Source organism: Scyliorhinus canicula, chromosome 5 (assembly GCF_902713615.1).
Source record: "Scyliorhinus canicula chromosome 5, sScyCan1.1, whole genome shotgun sequence".
NCBI lineage: Eukaryota > Metazoa > Chordata > Chondrichthyes > Carcharhiniformes > Scyliorhinidae > Scyliorhinus > Scyliorhinus canicula.
The window spans coordinates 140,837,087-140,855,284 of NC_052150.1; the positions used below are offsets into that span (position 1 = coordinate 140,837,087).

General features: G+C 45.8%; 1 protein-coding gene across 1 annotated transcript in view; it reads right to left on the bottom strand.

Moving 5' to 3' along the window:
* LOC119966299 (adenylate cyclase type 1-like) overlaps window positions 1-14,994 on the bottom strand; it is a 419,500-nt gene extending 404,506 nt beyond the window's left edge. The window contains 3 exon segments of the mRNA XM_038797774.1: window positions 5,928-6,046; window positions 12,628-12,777; window positions 14,035-14,994. Coding sequence (XP_038653702.1) covers window positions 5,928-6,046; window positions 12,628-12,777; window positions 14,035-14,628 — 863 coding nt within the window. The 5' untranslated portion in view covers window positions 14,629-14,994.
* Window positions 14,995-18,198: the final 3,204 nt, after the last annotated feature.

The following is an 18,198-nucleotide window of genomic DNA, read 5'->3' on the forward strand; positions in this document are numbered from 1 at the left end:
AGGGGAGAAAATGGTGGGGGTCTCTGAGGCGTCATTGCTCCCTCAGTGGGCGATGGAGATGTTGGTGGAACTTTTGTTGGGGGAATTCAAGAAACAACGACAAGCATTTGCTGATGATTTGAGGAAGGCGATTGAGGGGTTTATAGCACTTATTTGTGTGACCTTGTCCAGGGTGGATCAGTGAGTGGAGGTGTAGGGGTCGATGATTAAGAAGGTGGAGGAGGCCCTCAATGATCACAGTGACCGGTTTGTCTCGTTGAAGGCAGAGATGGTGTTGTTGGTGGGAGAGCGAAAGATGTTAAAGGCCAAAGTCGATTGACCTGGAGAACCAGTTCAGACATCAGAATTTAAAGATCGTTAGTCTGCCAGAGGGGCTGGAAGGTACAAGTGCCACGGATATGTATGCAAGATATTTTGGAAGTTGGTGGGGAAGGGAATCTGTTCAACCTTTCTGGAGTTAGACTGGGCCCAGCAATCACTGAGACAGAAGCCCAGATTTGGGGAACCACCATGGGCAATAATTGTCTGGTTCCATTGATACTTGAATAAGGAAAATGTCCTGAGATGGGTGAAGGACACCTGAGATTGTAAATGGGAGGGCCATCCCATCCGAATATATAAAGACGTTGGGGCAGAGTTGCCAAGAAGGTGCACAGTATTTAATAAGGCCAAGATGGCCCTCTACAGAAACAACGTGTGTTACAGGATGATATACCCGCCTCGCCTTCGCGTTACTTTCAGAAACAGAGATAATTATTTCGACACGCCGCAGGAGGTGAATAGCTTTGTTAATAAAGACGGACTGGAGGTGGGGACGCAAGGCTTTGAGGATTATTATCCCTTTTGTTTAGACATTCTTGAGTTCTCCTATATTTCGAAAAAATGTTTTTGTTTTGTTGTAAAGTGGGAGAGGGTGTGTTGTTGTAATGGAGTTTGCTGGTTTAGGGGTTGTTTATAGTATTTTCGAACTATTGGGAGGAGGGGACTGAGGTGTGGGTTTATGTTTTCTTCCGACAATGTTTGATATTAAAGCTTGGTTTGGGCTGGGCGATTGTTGTGGATACATGATGTGGTAGGGTTTTTCTTGGTCTTGTCTTTTTTTTCCAACCTAGGTGGGGGTCACCTGGCTCGCAAGTGTGCTGGCTAATGGGAGCGGAGTGGATGAGATTGCTGTAATTGGTTACCTATGGTGGGGGGGTTTATTTTGTTTCTTATGGTAAGGAGCTTAGGTTTTGGGTGTTTGTTTTCTTGGGGGATGAAGGGGGAGGTTTGGGTTTTAGTGGGCTATTTATCTAATGTTCAGGGAGGGTGGGGCTGAGTGGAAGGGAGGGGGAGCGGTTGGGGGGAAAGGGTAGTTTGCTGGCAGTGCAGTTCCTTTGATTTTGAATTGGTTGGATGGGGGTGATGGTGCCACCTTGGCTGAGCCTGGAGCTGGCACAGGTCGCAGTCCCGTCGGACTGATTCACGGGAGGGATACAGCTGATCCTTTGTTTGGGGGGGGGGGGGGGGGGGGGGGGGGGGGTTGCCACAGGCCCCTGGTCTGGTTGGTTACTTGGAATGTGTGGGGCTTAAATGGAACAGTTAAAAGGTTCTGGGTGTTTGCACATTTGAAAAGTTTGAGGGCTGATGTGGTCTTTTTACAAGAGACCCATTTGAGGGTTAGATAACAGACAAGGTTGCAGAAAGGATGAATTGGGCAAGTGTTTCACTCTAGCTTTGATGCCAAGTCATGGGGGACCGGGGCATTGAATAATAACAGTATTTTTTTTGGCAGTCCGCATTATGGTAGGCTCAGGAGGGAGGTCTATTATGGTTAGTGGGGTGTTAGCGGACACGTCGGTGGTTTTGGTTAAAGTATATGCGCCAAATTGGGATGAAGCGGATTTTATTCAAAGGGCACTGGTGTCTAATCTTGATCTCGATACGTATCAGTTGATAATGGGAGGGGGACTTCAATTGTGTGTTGGACCCTAGGTTGGACAGATTAAGTTCAAAGTCCTTCACCATGTCGGCACGGCAAAGGAACTGCTGGTGTTCATGGAACAAAGGGGGGGGGCGGGTATATTAATGGAAATTTAGACACCTGAGTGACAAGGAGTTTTCGTTCTATTCCAATGTTCATCGGGTTTACTCCCAATTGGTTTTTTTTGTGTTCGGTAGGTCGTTGATCCCCGGGGCCAGGGGAGCAGAATACTCGGCGATAGTAATATCGGATCATGCCCCCATTATGGGGATCTGTTGTTGAGGCCGGGCCGCTCTCAGCGACTCCCATGGAGATTGGACATGGTGTTGCTTGCGGAGAAGGGTTTTTGCCAGCAGATATTCTTTGCTATTAGCGAGTATGTATAGTTCAATACGAATGGGGAGGTCTCACCCTCCACGCTCTGGGAAGCATTGAGGGCGGTTATTTAGGGGTTTTATGAGTATGAAGAGAAGGCCAGCTGCTTGTTAGTTCACCAGCTGAGGTGGCAGGCTGCCTCCCGGGAGATCGTTCAGGTTAGGGACTTGGTTGGGGGTTGGTTTCTGCCCCAGAGAAGGTGAATGAGATGTTTGAGACATTTTACTGTGGTCTATATCTGTCTGAGCCTCCGGAGGAGGAATCGACAACGGTACAATTTTTAGATGAGTTGACCTTTCCGGTGGTGGAGCGGGATAGAAGGCAAGAGTTGGAGGCACTGATTGGACAGGAGGTGATTTTTAGCTGTATGTGTCTACTTCAGACGGGAAGGTCTGGATGGATTCCCTTTAGAGTTTTAGAAACAGTTTGTATGGCTGTTAGTTCCGCTTACGTTGGAGATGTTCAACAACTCTTTATCTCGGGAGGTACTGCCAGCCACCTGGCGCAGGCATCAATCTCACTGATCTTGAAAAAGGATAAGGATCCAGCAAAGTGTGGAGAGTACCCACCTACTTCTCTGTTAAATGTTGATGTGAAGCTGTTGGCTAATGTGATGGCAACTCGTTTGGAGCCTTGTCTGCTGGGGGTGGTTTTGGAGGAACAGACATGGTTTGTTAAGGGCCAGCAACTGTCAACCAACACTAGGAGACTCATGAGGGTGGTGCTGTTGCCCTCCTCAGTGGCTGAGCCAGAGGTGATTATCTCAATGGACGTGGAGAAGGCATTTGATTGGGTTGAATGGAGGTACCTTTTTGAGGTTATGGATCGATTAGGTTTTGGGACAAAATTTATTTTCTGGGTTAAGCTTTTGTATTGGGCATCTACTGTGTCTGTACCAATGCGCTGAGCTTGGAGTAGTGCTGACTGAACAGGGCTACAAGGCAGGGCTGTCCACTATCCCCGCTGTTGTTTGCGTTAGCTATCGAGTCACTGGCCATTGTGCTTAGATCGTCTTCTAAGTGGAGGAGGATAGAGCGGGGAGGGAGGGAGCATCGGATATCCCTGTATGCGGACGATTTGCTGTTGTACATTATGGGCCCTCTCTCCAATGTGGAGTAGATAATGGAGTTGCTTGGAAAGTTTGATGCCTTCTCGGGGTACAGCTAAAACCTTGGTAAAAGTGAAGTTTTTCCGCTGAAACCCCTTGGGAGGAGAGTTGATCTGGGGAGGCTACTGGCCAGGGCTAGTTTACGGTATCTGAAAATTCAAGTCACACATGATTGGGCCTCACTCCATAAACTTAACTTTTCCAGTCTGGTGGATGGGGTATGGCTGATTTGAAGAAGTGGAATGCCCTTCCTTTGAATTTGGTGGGAAGAGGCCAGACGGTGAAAATGAATATTCTGCCAAGGTTTTTGTTCTTGATCCAGTGTCTCCCAATCTTTCTTTCGAAGGCATTCTTTGGTCGGGTCACTAAGTTAACATTTTCTTTTGCTTGGGTGGGCAAGACCCCTTGGACATTTTTTACCGAGAGATAGACAGTCTGGGGATTGTCACTACTTAATCTGCTGTGTTATTATGGGGTAGCAAACATTGAGAAGAAACATGGGTGGTTTAAGGATTCAGACTCTATATGGGAACGGATGGAGGAGACTTTTTTTATTGGGTCGAACTTGTGGGCTCCGGATTGCCCTTCTCCCATTCTCCCTGATGAGATTGTTGTTGAGCCCAGTGGTAGTAGCCTCTGAGGATTAGGAACCAATTTAGTTAGCATTTTAAATTAGGCACTATGTCGCTGTTCGCGCCAATTTGTAGGAATCATGGGCAGGATTCTCCGTCGGCAGGATTCTCCGTTTTGCCGGCACACGGAAGTTTCCCAACAGCGTGGGGCTGCCCCACAATGGGAAACACCATTGACCGGCCGACGTAACGGAGAACCCCACCGGTGGGTCAGGTCAGAAATGTGGCCCGGCGGGGCGGAGAATCCAGCCACCTAGGTTTGTGCTGGCTGGTCTAGATTCAATGTTTCGGGCATGAAAGACGGAGGTGGGAGGTAGGTTTAGATACCTGTTTTTGGAGGGTAGGTTTGCAGGGTTAGAAGTGATTTTTGAGACGTTGCAGCTTCCAAACGTAATTAGATGTCTGCAGGTGCGGGACTTTGCGCATAAAGAGCTTCCTTCGTTTCCCCTTTGAGTTTGGATAGGATTCTGTCTTGGGATGAAGGAGGGGAGGGAAGGATCCCAGACATATATGGGCAGATGATGGTGACGGATCGGGCTTCTTTGGAAGAAATTATGATGAAGTGGGAGGACGAGTTGAGGCTGATCTCTGAGGGGTGGGTGTGGAGTGAAGCTCTGCAGAGGGTCAACTCCACCTCCTCTTGTGCGAGGCTAAGTTTCATACAGATTAAAGCGATGCATAGGTCGCACTTGACTAGAGTGCGTATGAGTAGGTTCTTCCCGGGGGTGGAGTATAGGTGTCAGATGTTCTAGGGGGCAGGCAAACCATACACGCATTTTTGGTCTTGCCTCTGGCTTACTGATTTTTGGGTTTCTTTTTTCGAAACAGTATCAGGAATTCTAGGGGTTAAGGTGGCGTCATGACTGATGTTGGCCAGCTTTGGAGTTTCGGTCTTGCTTGATCTGCAGGAGGGGGAGAAGGCAGATATCTCGGCTTTCGTCTCTCTTGTAGCTTGGAGGTGGGTCTTGCTCGGGTGGAGGTCCCTGGCGTTGCCTATTGCTTTGGCTTGGTTAGGGGACTTGGTGGATTTTCTGCACCTGGAGAAATTAAAGTATACTATGAGAGGGTCGGTGGAGGAGTTTTTACTCAAGGTGGTGGCCGTTTATTCCATTTTTTAGGGAGTTGGTTACCGTCAGCTGTTAGAGGCGGATAGGGTGGTGATGGTCAGTTTGGTCGAGTTTTTTTTAGGGGGTGTTGGAAGGGGTTAGTCTTGGTGCGTGACTGGGTGGGTGGATGGGGGGGCTGGTGTTGGGGTTATTTTTGTAATAATGTAAAATCTGTTGGTATTATTTAAATGTTTTATACATTATAAACAAAAGTTTTGTGCAGAAGTGAGATTTTTTAAACTGAGCAGGTACTGTGCATACCTTGAAATTCATACTTAAAAATACCTATCAGTAACTTATAAGTGAGGAATCTATCAAGTTATTTTTTTTTTAATCAGTCTCAAAATTACATTTAAGCTGGTTCATATGAACTGTTTAACTGATACTTTATAGCTTAAGAACTTAATGTATCCATAACCCAGTCTGGAATTTCACGCAGAATAAATCTTGACATGCTGAACAGTTTGAAAAATATGAGTAGGTTTTCACTGTTGTTAATACAGTTAGTAAACAAATAGCAGGTGTCCAATTCATTATTAGATTCTTTGCATTATAAATTGACAGTATTTTGATCCTGAGGTTATAGATTCATATGATGACCTGTGGACTTCTGCATGACCGGATGTTAGGAACATTTAATATAGAACCTCTCGGGCTATCAATCATAATCAACAACCACATGTAAATAACATAAATAGTTGCAATATTACTGAAAGAGGAAAATTAAAATCAAAGTAATTTACCTGACATTGTCGTGTCTTTGGATGTATATTTTATGAAATATCCTTTCGGGAGGCTTCAGGAAATCTTCCTTCATTTCCATTGCCACATTTCTGGGCAACAGGCTCATTAAAAGTCTTTCCTGTGACAAATTACAGATTGAAATTGTCGGTAATATTCAGGTGTTTTTCAAATTATTACAGCATTTAAAAATATGTAAAAGTACCCAAGTGTCAGATTTAAGAACTTAATAAAATAATTTATATATTTATCTCAGTACTATAATTTATTCATTCTTGCACGATCTAATGTGGATGAATGCAAGTTTGTTCATCTGATTCACTGTGAGTATTATATTGTTATGGGCCAGAGTTTAGAGAACCCCAAAGTGTATAATGGAGTTCATCTGACCCACAACTTTTAATAGATTGTGGTATGGGGAGCACACGGCCCACTCTACAGGTGTGGTACAGGAGAAATGGAAAAGTATTTTTTAAAGCGGAACAATGTTTATTCTATGAACTCAAGTTAACCTTTTTAAAACATACAGTGAACATCTTAGCAACCATTAATTGAAATACAACCCCCAAAGACTACAACACTAAGTAATCCTTTAAGCTTTCCTTTTAACATCTGTACAACTTAAAAACAAAACCTTTAACAGAAGTACATCAGGTTAAAGTCACTACTGAAAACATTTAGAATTCTGAATTCACCAAATGATCAAGAGATAGTCTTTTCATGGCAGAGAGATCAACCGTACACCTGCTCTGCCTGGCTTCAGCTCCAACACTGAAAACAAAACTAAAACACACCCTGCAGCAAAACAGCCTAAAACAAAAGTAAAAAGCTGACAGACAGCCCAACTCCACCTACACTCTGACATCACTGATAAACACTCATTTCTTAAAGGTACATTTCTTAAGCACCCATTTCTTAAAGGTACTCTCACATGACAGTATACATTATTGAATTGTCCATCATCCTGCCAGTAAGGGGTTTCCTTAAAAAGAAAAATTAATTTTAAAAATAAATGTAAATGGGTTTTCTAAGCGTATCCTAAGGGGTTGATTCTTTTTGGGAACACAGACACTTTAACCATATGAACTGATACGTTTAATAAAACAAACATTATTTTTTACATATAATGTACACATTTCAAATTCACACATTTATTCTAGAAAGCACTTGTGCACAAAATCAGTCAACTTTTTGTTATATGTATCACTAGTCAGTCAGTAAATCTAAACATAACTGTACAAGATAAGGTAAAGACCAGTGATAAAAACATGTAGATTGGTGGAGATATAATACATTAGCATCCTTGTGTATGCACTAAAATTTGAAGTTAACTAGTTAAGGTAAATGTCGAAAATTCAGCTTAACATGGTGTTAATATTAAAATTACATGGATAATTAACAAATTGAACAGGTTTATTCATTTTGGAAGGAGTAACAGGAAGACAGAGTACTGGGCTAATGGTAAGATTCTTGGTAGTGTGGATGAGCAGAGAGATCTCGGTGTCCATGTACATAGACTCCTGGAAGTTGCCACTTTGCCAGGTTGATAGGGTTGTTAAGAATGCGTATGGTGTGTTAGCTTTTATTGGTAGAGGGATTGAGTTTCGGAGCCATGAGGTCATGTTGCACCTGTGCAAAACTCTGGTGCGGCCGCATTTGGAGTATTTTGTGCAGTTCTGGTCGCCGCATTATAGGAAGGAAGTGGAAGCTTTGGAAAGGGTGCAGAGGAGATTTACCAGGATGTTGCCTGGTATGGAGGGAAAATCTTATGAGGAAAGGCTGAGGGACTTGAGGCTGTTTTTGTTAGAGAGAAGAAGGTTAAGTGGTGACTTAATTGAGGCATACAAGATGATCAGAGGATTAGATAGGGCGGACAGTGAGAGCCTTTTTCCTCGGATGGTGATGGCTAGCACGAGGGGGCATAGCTTTAAATTGAGGGGAGATAGATATAGGACAGATGTCAGAGGTAGGTTCTTTACTCAGAGAGCAGCAAGGGCGTGGAATGCCCTGCCTGCAAGAGTAGTGGCTCGCCAACATTAAGGGCATTTAAATGGTCATTGGATAAACATATGTATGATAAGGGAATAGGGTAGATGGGCTTTAGAGTGGTTTCACAGGTCGGCGCAACATCGAGGGTCGAAGGGCCTGTACTGCGCTGTAATGTTCTATGTTCTGTGTTCTAGGTAGCTGGACTGAGAATTAAAAAACTCTGTATGCAATATTTGTAATGCAGACAACTGTGTCCCTTTATATGTTTTACAGTGTTTGTGTGAAACACAGCACCAACTTTTATGATTAATAATTCCGTAAAGATTTCCTCGTCTGCAGTTGCTACCTAATGGGCAGTTCATTGAGAGCAGGTAAACTCCCATTTGCAGAAAGCAAGCTAATCCCCAAATAACATGTGCCCTAGAGGTTATCAAGGTTAGACAATTTACAGTTACACATAGGCCCAAGTTTGTTTATGCTAAGAAACCCAACTCTGGTCGGCTGCAACAGTACAAATTCTGAGGACCTGAGGGACCGGCTAGATGTCCTCGGGAAGGGTTTCTTGCTCACTGTAACCAGTAAAACATTATGACCTATACTAAGTATCAGCCAGCTAGGGCTCCAAGCAAATGATCTTTACATAGAGAATGGGTAAGAGTGCATGCTTATTAATGCAAGACAGGCCATAATGTCATGTGAGTACATTTAAGAAATGGGTGTTTAGAAATGATATGTATGTAAATATCTGTAGTGAGAGTAGCTTTAAGAAATGTGTTTATTACTGCAGTGATGTCAGAGAGTGGGTGGAGCTGGGTTGTCTGTCAGCTTTTTACTTTTGTTTTAGGCTGTCTGCTGCAGGGTGTGTTTTAGTTTTGTTTTCAGAGCTGGATAGCTGCAGTCACAGCCAGAAGGTGTATGAATCTCTCTCTGTAATCTAAAGACTGTAAACCGATCCTGGTGATTTGAAACTAAAAGCAGTAAGACTTTAAACTGATGTGCTTCTGGTAAAAGGTGTTTTCAGTCGTATGGATGTTAAAAGGAAAGCTTAACGGTTTACTTTGTGTTGTAGTCTTTGGGGGTTGTATTTGAATTCATGGTTGCGAAGATGTTCACTGTATGTTTTAAAATGGTTAACTTGAGATCATAGAATAAACATTGCTTTGCTTCAAGAAATACTTTTCCATTTCTGCTCTACTACACGTGTAGAGTGGGCTGTGTGCTCCCCATACCACAATCTGTTAAAAGTTGTGGGTCAGGTGAACTCCATGATATTCTTTGGGTTTCTCTGAACCCTGGCCCATAACAATAAGTATACACAATTATATTTTCAATTGATATTTTCATTGGCTCATGATATGAAACAGCATTTCGGAATTGGGCCAGGGAGCGAAATTGCTTCTGACTTTGGAACTCAAGCAGCTCTATCTATTTGTGCCAATCTTGACATCCAGTCCTGAAAGCATCTTACTGTCAGAAGTATTGCAATTAATAATTTGAAATTATTACTCATTTTCACAGACTTTTCTTGGACTTAGTTTTCTGACCGTCAACATTCAAAATGATGGGCGGGATTTTCCGAGCCCGCGCTGGGACACGATTCTACGGAGAGCGAGAATCAGCGCCATTGGCGCCGGCGTGGTCGGGGCCCGCTCTACGTGGCCCTCCCGGCGATTCTCGGCCCTGAATGGGCCGAGCGGCAGTACAAAAAAAACGAGTCCCGCCAGCGCCGTTCTACATAGAACATAGACATAGAACAGTACAGCACAGAACATGCCCTTCGGCCCTCGATGTTGTGCCGAGCAATGATCACCCTACTCAAACCCACGTATCCACCCTATACCCGTTACCCAACAACCCCCCTTTAACCTTACTTTTTAGGACACTACGGGCAATTTAGCATGGCCAATCCACCTAACCCGCACATCTTTGGACTGTGGGAGGAAACCGGAGCACCCAGAGGAAACCCACGCACACACGGGGAGGACGTGCAGACTCCGCACAGACAGTGACCCAGCCAGGAATCGAACCTGGGACCCTGGAGCTGTGAAGCATTGATGCTAACCACCATGCTACCGTGCTACCGTTCTAACCTGGTCTTACCCGGCGGGACCTCGGCGTGAATGGATCCGGGGGCATCTTCGTGGGGGGGGGGGATCCGCCCCTGGGGGGGAGGGGGGCGGGCCTCCGCTGTGGCCTGGCCCATGATTGGGGCCTACTGATCAGCGGGCCGGCCTCTCGAGCTGGGGGCCTCTTTTGTTCTGCGCTGGCCCCTGTAGCCCTACGCCATGTTGCGTCGGGTCCGGTGCAGAGAAGGGAGCCACCGCGCATGCGCGGCAATCGCGCCGGTCCCACTGCACATGCGCAGACCCGTGGCGCCCATCTGATGCCGGGATCGGCGTGGGTCACTCCAGTGCCGTGCTGGCCCTCTGTAGGGGTCAGAATTGCTGCTCCTGAAGCCATTTGACGCCGGCGGGAAATGACGGCGTTTGCAACGGCGTCAACACTTAACCTCAGGAGCAGAGAATCACGCCCATTGTTTCTTTAAACACCAGGCGCAGATTTATTCATTAAAACATTTCTACAGGAAGGCATTCAGCACCAGAAACCCGGATTCGATTCCCTTGGGTTACTGACTGTGTGGAGTCTGCACGTTCTCCCCACGTCTGTGTGGGTTTCTTCCGGGTGTTCCGGTTTCCTCCCACAAGTCCCCAAAAGACGTGCTTTTTGGGTTAATTGGACGTTCTGAAATTGCCCTCAGTGTAACCCGAACAGGCGCCATAGTGTGGTGACTAGGGGATTTTCACAGTAACGTCATTGCAGTGTCAATGTAAGCCTACACTAACAAAGGTTATTATTATTAGTTTACAATAACGTACATGCTGAATGTGAGAAACATCCAATTGGAAATTCGAACATGATATTGCACTACACATTACTAGTCATCTTTTTTCACTAGTCAACTCAGGCTAAAGCATTCATATTGTGTTTAGAAAACCTGACACTGTCCAATGACTTAATTATAATGCCCAACTGGGTACCAGGATGGTTCACTGTGATTTTTCCATTGGACATTATGTACTGTTTACCACACTAAAACATTTGTTTTAATATTTGTCACCAGTTTATTTGGATTGTTAACTCTAAGAACATACCCTTAACACTGTATAGAAAACCCTGCGGATTTATTGACTTATTTAATTTTATTTGAAGTAGGACTAGTCAGAACTTTTGGTCCCCATGACTGAACTTCCACTTTATCAGTCTGACAATCTAAAAGATTTGTTTAGTCAGAAAACAACTTATTTTCTCCCAGAATACAGCTCCAACTTGAAAGTAAATGGAATATTCTTTGTGTAACGTTCTCTGAAGACAAACATCCAGAGAAAATTGATATGACGGAAGGAGATCACTCAGCCCATTGTATTATGCTCTTTCAAGAATAATCAGAGCCTAATTCCACTGTCCCTTAGACTTGTTTTCTTGTCTGCTTCAAATATGCATCTACCTTCCTTCTAAAAACACGATAACCTCTGTCTCAGTTACCTTCTGTAGAAAATGACAGCTCTCTGTATAAAAAGTTATCCAACTGCTCTCCTCGTTAGCTTAGTGAACACTGACAACTGACAAATCTTTATCACTGATTCCCCAAACTCAGTTTTCCCCACTTACACTTTCAAAACCATTCATAATGTTCAATGCCTAATAAGTTTCATTTTAACCTGCTTGGCCTCAAATGGAAATAGTTCCAATAGCTTAAGTCTTTCCTTAACTCAGCACCAACAAGTGTTGACTGCTTTGTAATGAAACAATAACAAGAATCTCGGTAACATATATTTTCATGCATATTGCATATATATATATTAACGTTAAGTAAAATATTAAAAGCACTTAGCAAAGAAAGAGCCCTCAGAATATACTGGAAGCACCTAGCAGGTCAGTCAGCATCTGAGATGAGAGTAGACAAGTTAACCCTTTCTCAGGTATATTCTGGTCAGCAGGAATGGAGTTTCCCTTCTGTTAAAGTTCTGGCAGTCCTGAGGCAGGAAGGCCCCGAAAGGTTGAACTCATCTTGTCTTCCCACAGATGCTGACAGGTATCTGACAGGCAGCAAAGTATTCTCAGTACTTTTTTTTCCCCTAATTAGTTTCAGATTTCCACATTCCACAGAAGTTGGTGGCTCTATTGTACTGGGCAATTTACACTGTGTGTAATTTGTAGTTCAGATGTTATTTGCCAGAGGAAATAAGGGAAAATGTAAAAATGTCCATGGAAAAGGAGAACATGGGGGCCTGATTTGTAAAAAGAAAACCCGGGTTGTCTGTATCTGTTTTCACTCAATAACCTGGTCAGATCAGACTAAGCCATGATTATTAAAAGAGTAAATGTTAGGTATATTGATGGACATTGTGAGCACGTCTGCAACTTTTGGAGGTCAGTTAGTTTGGAACTCGCGCAAAAAATTGCGGATATTTCCGAACCTCTCTCAATTTCAAAGGAGCGTGTTTTCTGCCTTTCAACACACATCAATATGTTATCTCCTCTGTTTACGCTGTGTGTTGTTGATAAGTTGCCTGCAAATTACAGACTAGATTGTTTCATTCCCAGAAATCTGCAATGCACTCGAAGACCTCGCTCCACACCGTGACATCTTCCCCCTTTTCACACATCTCTCGGCTTTCTGGGCTCTCAATCTTCAGGGCCAACCCCACTCACCTGTTTCTCGTTCTCATCCTCCAGACGAAGGCGTTCCTCGATGCAGTTCCTCGCCTGGAGAAAGGCTTTCCTCTGGGCTCTCTCCGTCAGGATTCTGACAAACACCCCGGACACATTCACACTGGCGAACAGAACAGCGTTGGCCACAAGCTGCGGAGGAGAGCATTGCAATCAATCCGTGCGCCTGAAACGCGTTGTCCACTCAACACAACCCGAAAAGTAACGTGTTTCTTTTGTTTCTCAGGGACATTAAAACTTTTTTTTTCGATTTTTCAACCGCCCTTCCAAGATACTGAGGAAGTAACGATAACACACACATACATACATACAGACACTGAAGTCTTCCCATTCTACTAAAATCACACCCTCTCCCTTTCAGTAACATCCCTCGTTATCAATGTTGATCTGAGCGGCTACAGTTCAAAGCGCTCCTTTTGATTTACTTTCACTGAACGAGAGTTTTCCTGATCACTGCTCACCCTAGACTATCACCCCCAGCGTCTCGGGATTGCTTTATCTGAGTTTTAGGGAACTTTGCAGGGGATGGATGGTTTATCCTGAAGAAAATTAGCGGGGGGGGGGGGGGGGGGACACGTTTTAAAGTTGATCTCAGAAACTTGGAGTGAGGGTGAAATTAGTAATTTACAAGTGGAACTGGACAAGGCATCTCCATCTCATTTTCAGACTAAAAATAGAAATGAATGCGATGTTTGACACGGCTCAGCAGAAGGAGTCGGCGCTGTTAACAAAAGCTACTGGAAACGGCAATCCGTTATCTTCATCTAAGGTGTTTTACTACGGGAGGGATTGAAGCCTATTTTCCGTTAGGTGACCCTAGTTATAATGGATACGTTTTATTCTGATGTGTGGAGCAATTGTCAGTCCACACAGAGAAACATTCGCCAATTATTTGCCAACAATATAGTCAGACCCTTGTCAAAGACTGGGTGGGGAAGTTGCAATTACAATTCTTCCACAGCATTTTAAACAGAATCAGAACCTGTTGTTTTGGAAGTCAGACCTCGACCACAGCCCCACTCTCCAGAGCTGCTGTCCAGACCTGGTGAGATTGTCCAGCATTCACTCTTTTTATTTCAAGGATCCACCAGGATTGGGATCAAGTTGATCGCTCTTAAAATAACAAAGTGGGACTATTCTGACTTTCCTGCAATTCCACTTGAATGGCCAAAGACAGAACGTTAAAAGTTAGACGTGGTCCGGGAACTATTCGCACCTCCCAGAAATAGAAAGGAGCATCGAACCCTGGAAACGCCAACTTGGAAACAACGATTCTGAGTTCATTCAAGGACACTGGGATAAAGGAGCTTGGCAGATTCGGTTCTAAATCTGGCTCTTTTTAAAACAACAGCAATAATACTTGTTCATGTGAGTGGGAGAATTGCTTACCGTGCGCCAGAGTGGCTGCCTTGTGGAGGTGACCGAGGTGGCGGTGATTATGATGTGGGACACGGCCACCATCAGGCCGAAGATGATGGCCAGCAAGGTCCGAACGGGCAGCAGTGAGTAAGCGACAAAAGTGACCAACATGAGCTGCCACATGCCGTGTTCCGGGGAGGTGGGCGGCTCCAGGCCATACGATCCGAGCGAGAAGGGGCAGCAGAGGAAGCAGAAAGTAAAGGCGAAGAGCAGGCTCAGTTTGACGATCTGCTGCAGCTGGGTGACCTGCAGGTACTTGACGTTCGTGACAATAAAGAGCGAGACGAAGATGATGGTGTGAACCGGGTGAGAGCCCTTGGAGATGGAGAGGCGCGGGCCGGCCAGTAACTCCACGATGGCCAGAGTGGCCGTCATGACGATGAGGATGGCTAAAGCCTTGAGGGTGGCCGTCTGCTCCAGCTTCAGGTTGTAATTCTGAAAGAGTAACTCCAGCTCCTTGCAGTCAAACTCGTCCTCGCAGCTGAGCGTGTCGAGAGCAGAGCCCGGGGCGCAGGGGCATCTCTTCCTTCTTGTCCGCACTTTACGGAACGGTACTTCCTCCATGTCATTGCCATCCAAAAGAAAAAGACCTGCAGCCACTTCTTGCGCTCGCTTCCTCGCCGAGCTCTTGTTAGGGCTGCGGCTCTGGCCGAATCCCCAGGCCGATGAGAATGACTGAGAGCTTCAAACCCAGGCACACACACACACACACAACCCTCCCCTGGCAGCCCTCCCCTGGCAGCCCTCCTGCTAATGTCAGGGGAGAGAGAGATCAGGGCGGAGGACAAGATTAAACACAACTAGAAGTTGGCAAGCTCAGGCAGACTGAGCCCCGGGACTGCTCTCCTCTTCCCCCTGTTGACACCCACATACAGAGAGAGGGAGAGGTCCCATCCTAACCCACAGACTTGTGCCAGGAATAGATTAATGACGCCTGCGCACTAACCCCCCCCCCCCCCCCCCCTCCTCCCCAGAGAAACAACTCACGTCTCACACCCTAAAGCAGCTCAGACAAAACCCCAGATATCCATCCCTCCCTGTGTCTGTCTCCCTACACACACACACACAGAGCACTCACTCTCCCCCCCCCCCCCCCCCCCCCCCACCCCTCCTCAGCCAAGCACACTGAGAGCCCGCAGCAGCGCCAAGGAATCAGCCCACATGGACTTTTAACATGACTGCTCACGAAAGGTGGCGGCGAGAAAAGTGAAAAGGCTGCTCATTGGCGTAACAAGGGAAACACACACACACACGAGCGGCCGCTTTGCAAGGGGAGGTGGGGGGGAGCTAGAAATAAAAGCGAGTGGAAACGTGCAAGGAATCGAAGGTCTGTTCACATTCCAGCACCCCCCCGTCCCAACTCAGCACCAGGTGGAGATGGAGCAAATGCTGTGGCGGCCGGCAGCGGACTGAACTGCGTGTTTAATGTGGATGGTGTGCTCTGCCTTTTGGAGGTCACTATCAGTGGAAGTGAGTGAGTGAGCTCGGTGCTGAACGCTGCCTTGAACTCAGAGCCGCAGGATGGTGCTGTGTTCTCACACACTGTTGCTTGGCAGTCGCAAGCCAGCCAAGTGTTTAACATTTCCAATGTGTCCATTGCCGTCCATCTTCCACATTTAAGGAGCGTTCGCCTTAATTTCCACCTGATCTTCAACGACAGACACCACCCACTTGCAGGGGCAGCAGACCGATTTGCATAAACCGCGCTTTAAAGCTGTTCGCCCTGTGACCAAGGGCTGACTAAAAATAAACACAGCGCGTTGGTTCGGTTTAGTGAGGCAACCCAATTTCTCCTCAATCCCAATCCCAGCAGTTTCCTGAAAGGAATAGAATCCTGCAGAATGTATTGGGGGGGAGGGGGGGGGGGGGGGTGATTCTGTAATTATACTGCAAGATATAAGACAAATCGACAAATAACCTGATTGAATTCGGTTAATCATGTGGTGCGTAACATTTGAATTGTGATTGTATGGTATGGCAAGGGAACAGGGCGACTGAAAGGGGAACGTGCTGGAGCCAAGGCTCAAGGGGACCCTTGCACCCCCCAGTGCGAGGTTTCTGGTTTACAGGGGGGAGTGGGCAGGCCAGTGACCGGAGGAAGGTAGCGCATATATCAAGCTGTTGCTCTTAATCTCTTTCCCTGCAAAACCTAATCTGGGACTGAGAGACAAATCCGGTCATGTGGAGAGGATGTCCGCCGATGGCTCCGTAAGCACCGTCAGCAGATGGTGCCTGTCAAATTAGTTTTGGACATTGTGTTAATTGTGCAGTAAGAGGTATTTCAACGACAGCAGTGCATCTCTGCACATTTCCACCCAATAGATATCTCCGCTGTGAGGGCATTTTCACAGAGACTCACAGGTAACATTGTGCTGGCGAACACCACAAACAAGCATCACCTCACCTCTGCCTCGTCCAATTAAATACTTAGCAGCTTAATGTATAAACGCCACCACCAATACTATAAACAACATGATGACAGGCGCCACTATTAGAAAACTTTCTACCAGTAATACATTTCTGATAAGACAATAAACACTTGCTCGACGTATACAATCGCCTTCCCACTATTTAAAGAACAAGAAGTTGTACCCTGCCCTGGCCCACATTTTTGCATGGCAATCAGCACTCAACATCCACACATTGGCTGCCCCTTCCCTACATATCAACGGTGACTGGATCTCAGAAAAAAAAATCAAGAAGTGCTGGAAAAAAATAGCAGGTCTGGCAGCATCTGCGGAGAGAGAAACAGAGTTAATGTTTGGAGTCTGATATGCAGTTTTACTGCATGTGCCTTTAACTCTATTGCTCTCTCCACAGATGCTGCCAGACCTGTTGAGTTTTTCCAACATTTTTTGTTTTTATTTCAGATTTCCAACATCTGCAGTATTTTAGTTTTTTGTCAGCAGAAATTCTTTGACATGTTCTGAGCATGTGTTAAGACATTAAAAATGCAATTGCTTATTTTAAGGGTATTTATTTAATTTTAAATTTATAATACCCAATTATTTTCTTCCAATTAAGGGCCAATTTAGCATGGCCAATCCACCTAGCCTGCACACCTTTAGATTGTAGGAGTGGGACCCACACAGATACGGGGAGAAAGTGCAAACTCCGCACGCACGATGACCCGGGCTGAGATCGAATCTAGGCCCTCGTCGCCACGAGGCAGCAGTGCTAACCGCCTGCAGTGAGCCTTGACTCCTCCCCCATCCTTCAAGCGCCCTGGGAGGAATATAAGAACAAAGGAAATAGGAGGGAGAATATGCCAGTGGAGCTGACGATCCTGTCATTTAAACAGATCAAGTTTTTCAAAGTCGGGGTCTCAACATGCAGGTGGGTCACGGGGGTGTCAGGAGTGTCACGGAGCCATCCATCGCGGCGTTCCCGATCACGGAAATTAATGTGCAATGGCCACAGCAGCTGGCTTTTAAAAATGCCGTCTGCGAGCGGCTTTAAAAATGATGGCCGCGATCGGCTTTAAAAATGCGGGCGTGCTGCACATGCGTGCCCGCCCATCAGTGCGCATGCCCGGAACCCAGTGAGAAACACCGCCTGCTCCTGACATCAGCACGATGACTCATGAGAAGATTTAAAAAAATTAAATCAGTCTTCTTGCCTGAAGTGACGCAGAAAACAGGTCACGTGCCCCACACACTGACGTCACATGTTCTGGGCACGATTGCGATTCCTCCATTTTGTCAGCAGCATACAAGCAACAGGATTGAAAAATTTAAAATGGATCATTTTGTAATAAGAAAGTGAGGGCCAGAGACACAAACAGGCCAGGATCTCAGAACTAAACCTGTTGGAGTGAGTGGCTCAGGGAATCCACAACAGGACAAAGCAGTGGTGGTGTGAGCTCCAGCACCTCTGAAGAACAACCCATACAGAAATGTAAAATTGAGTGACAAAACAAGTGAGATCATGGGGACCAAGCAAGCTCACCTGTCACATTAAAGGTAAGCAAAAATGGTAGATCACGGAATTTGGCAGGCGTGGTCATGAAAGTCGACCGGTGTGGGTCGCGATGATCGGCTGGTATGGATCCCAAAGGTTGGCCAGAGAGAAAGTTTGAAAAACACTGCTCTACACCATTTCTCCCCACCGGATTGTGCCATACAACTTGAAGAC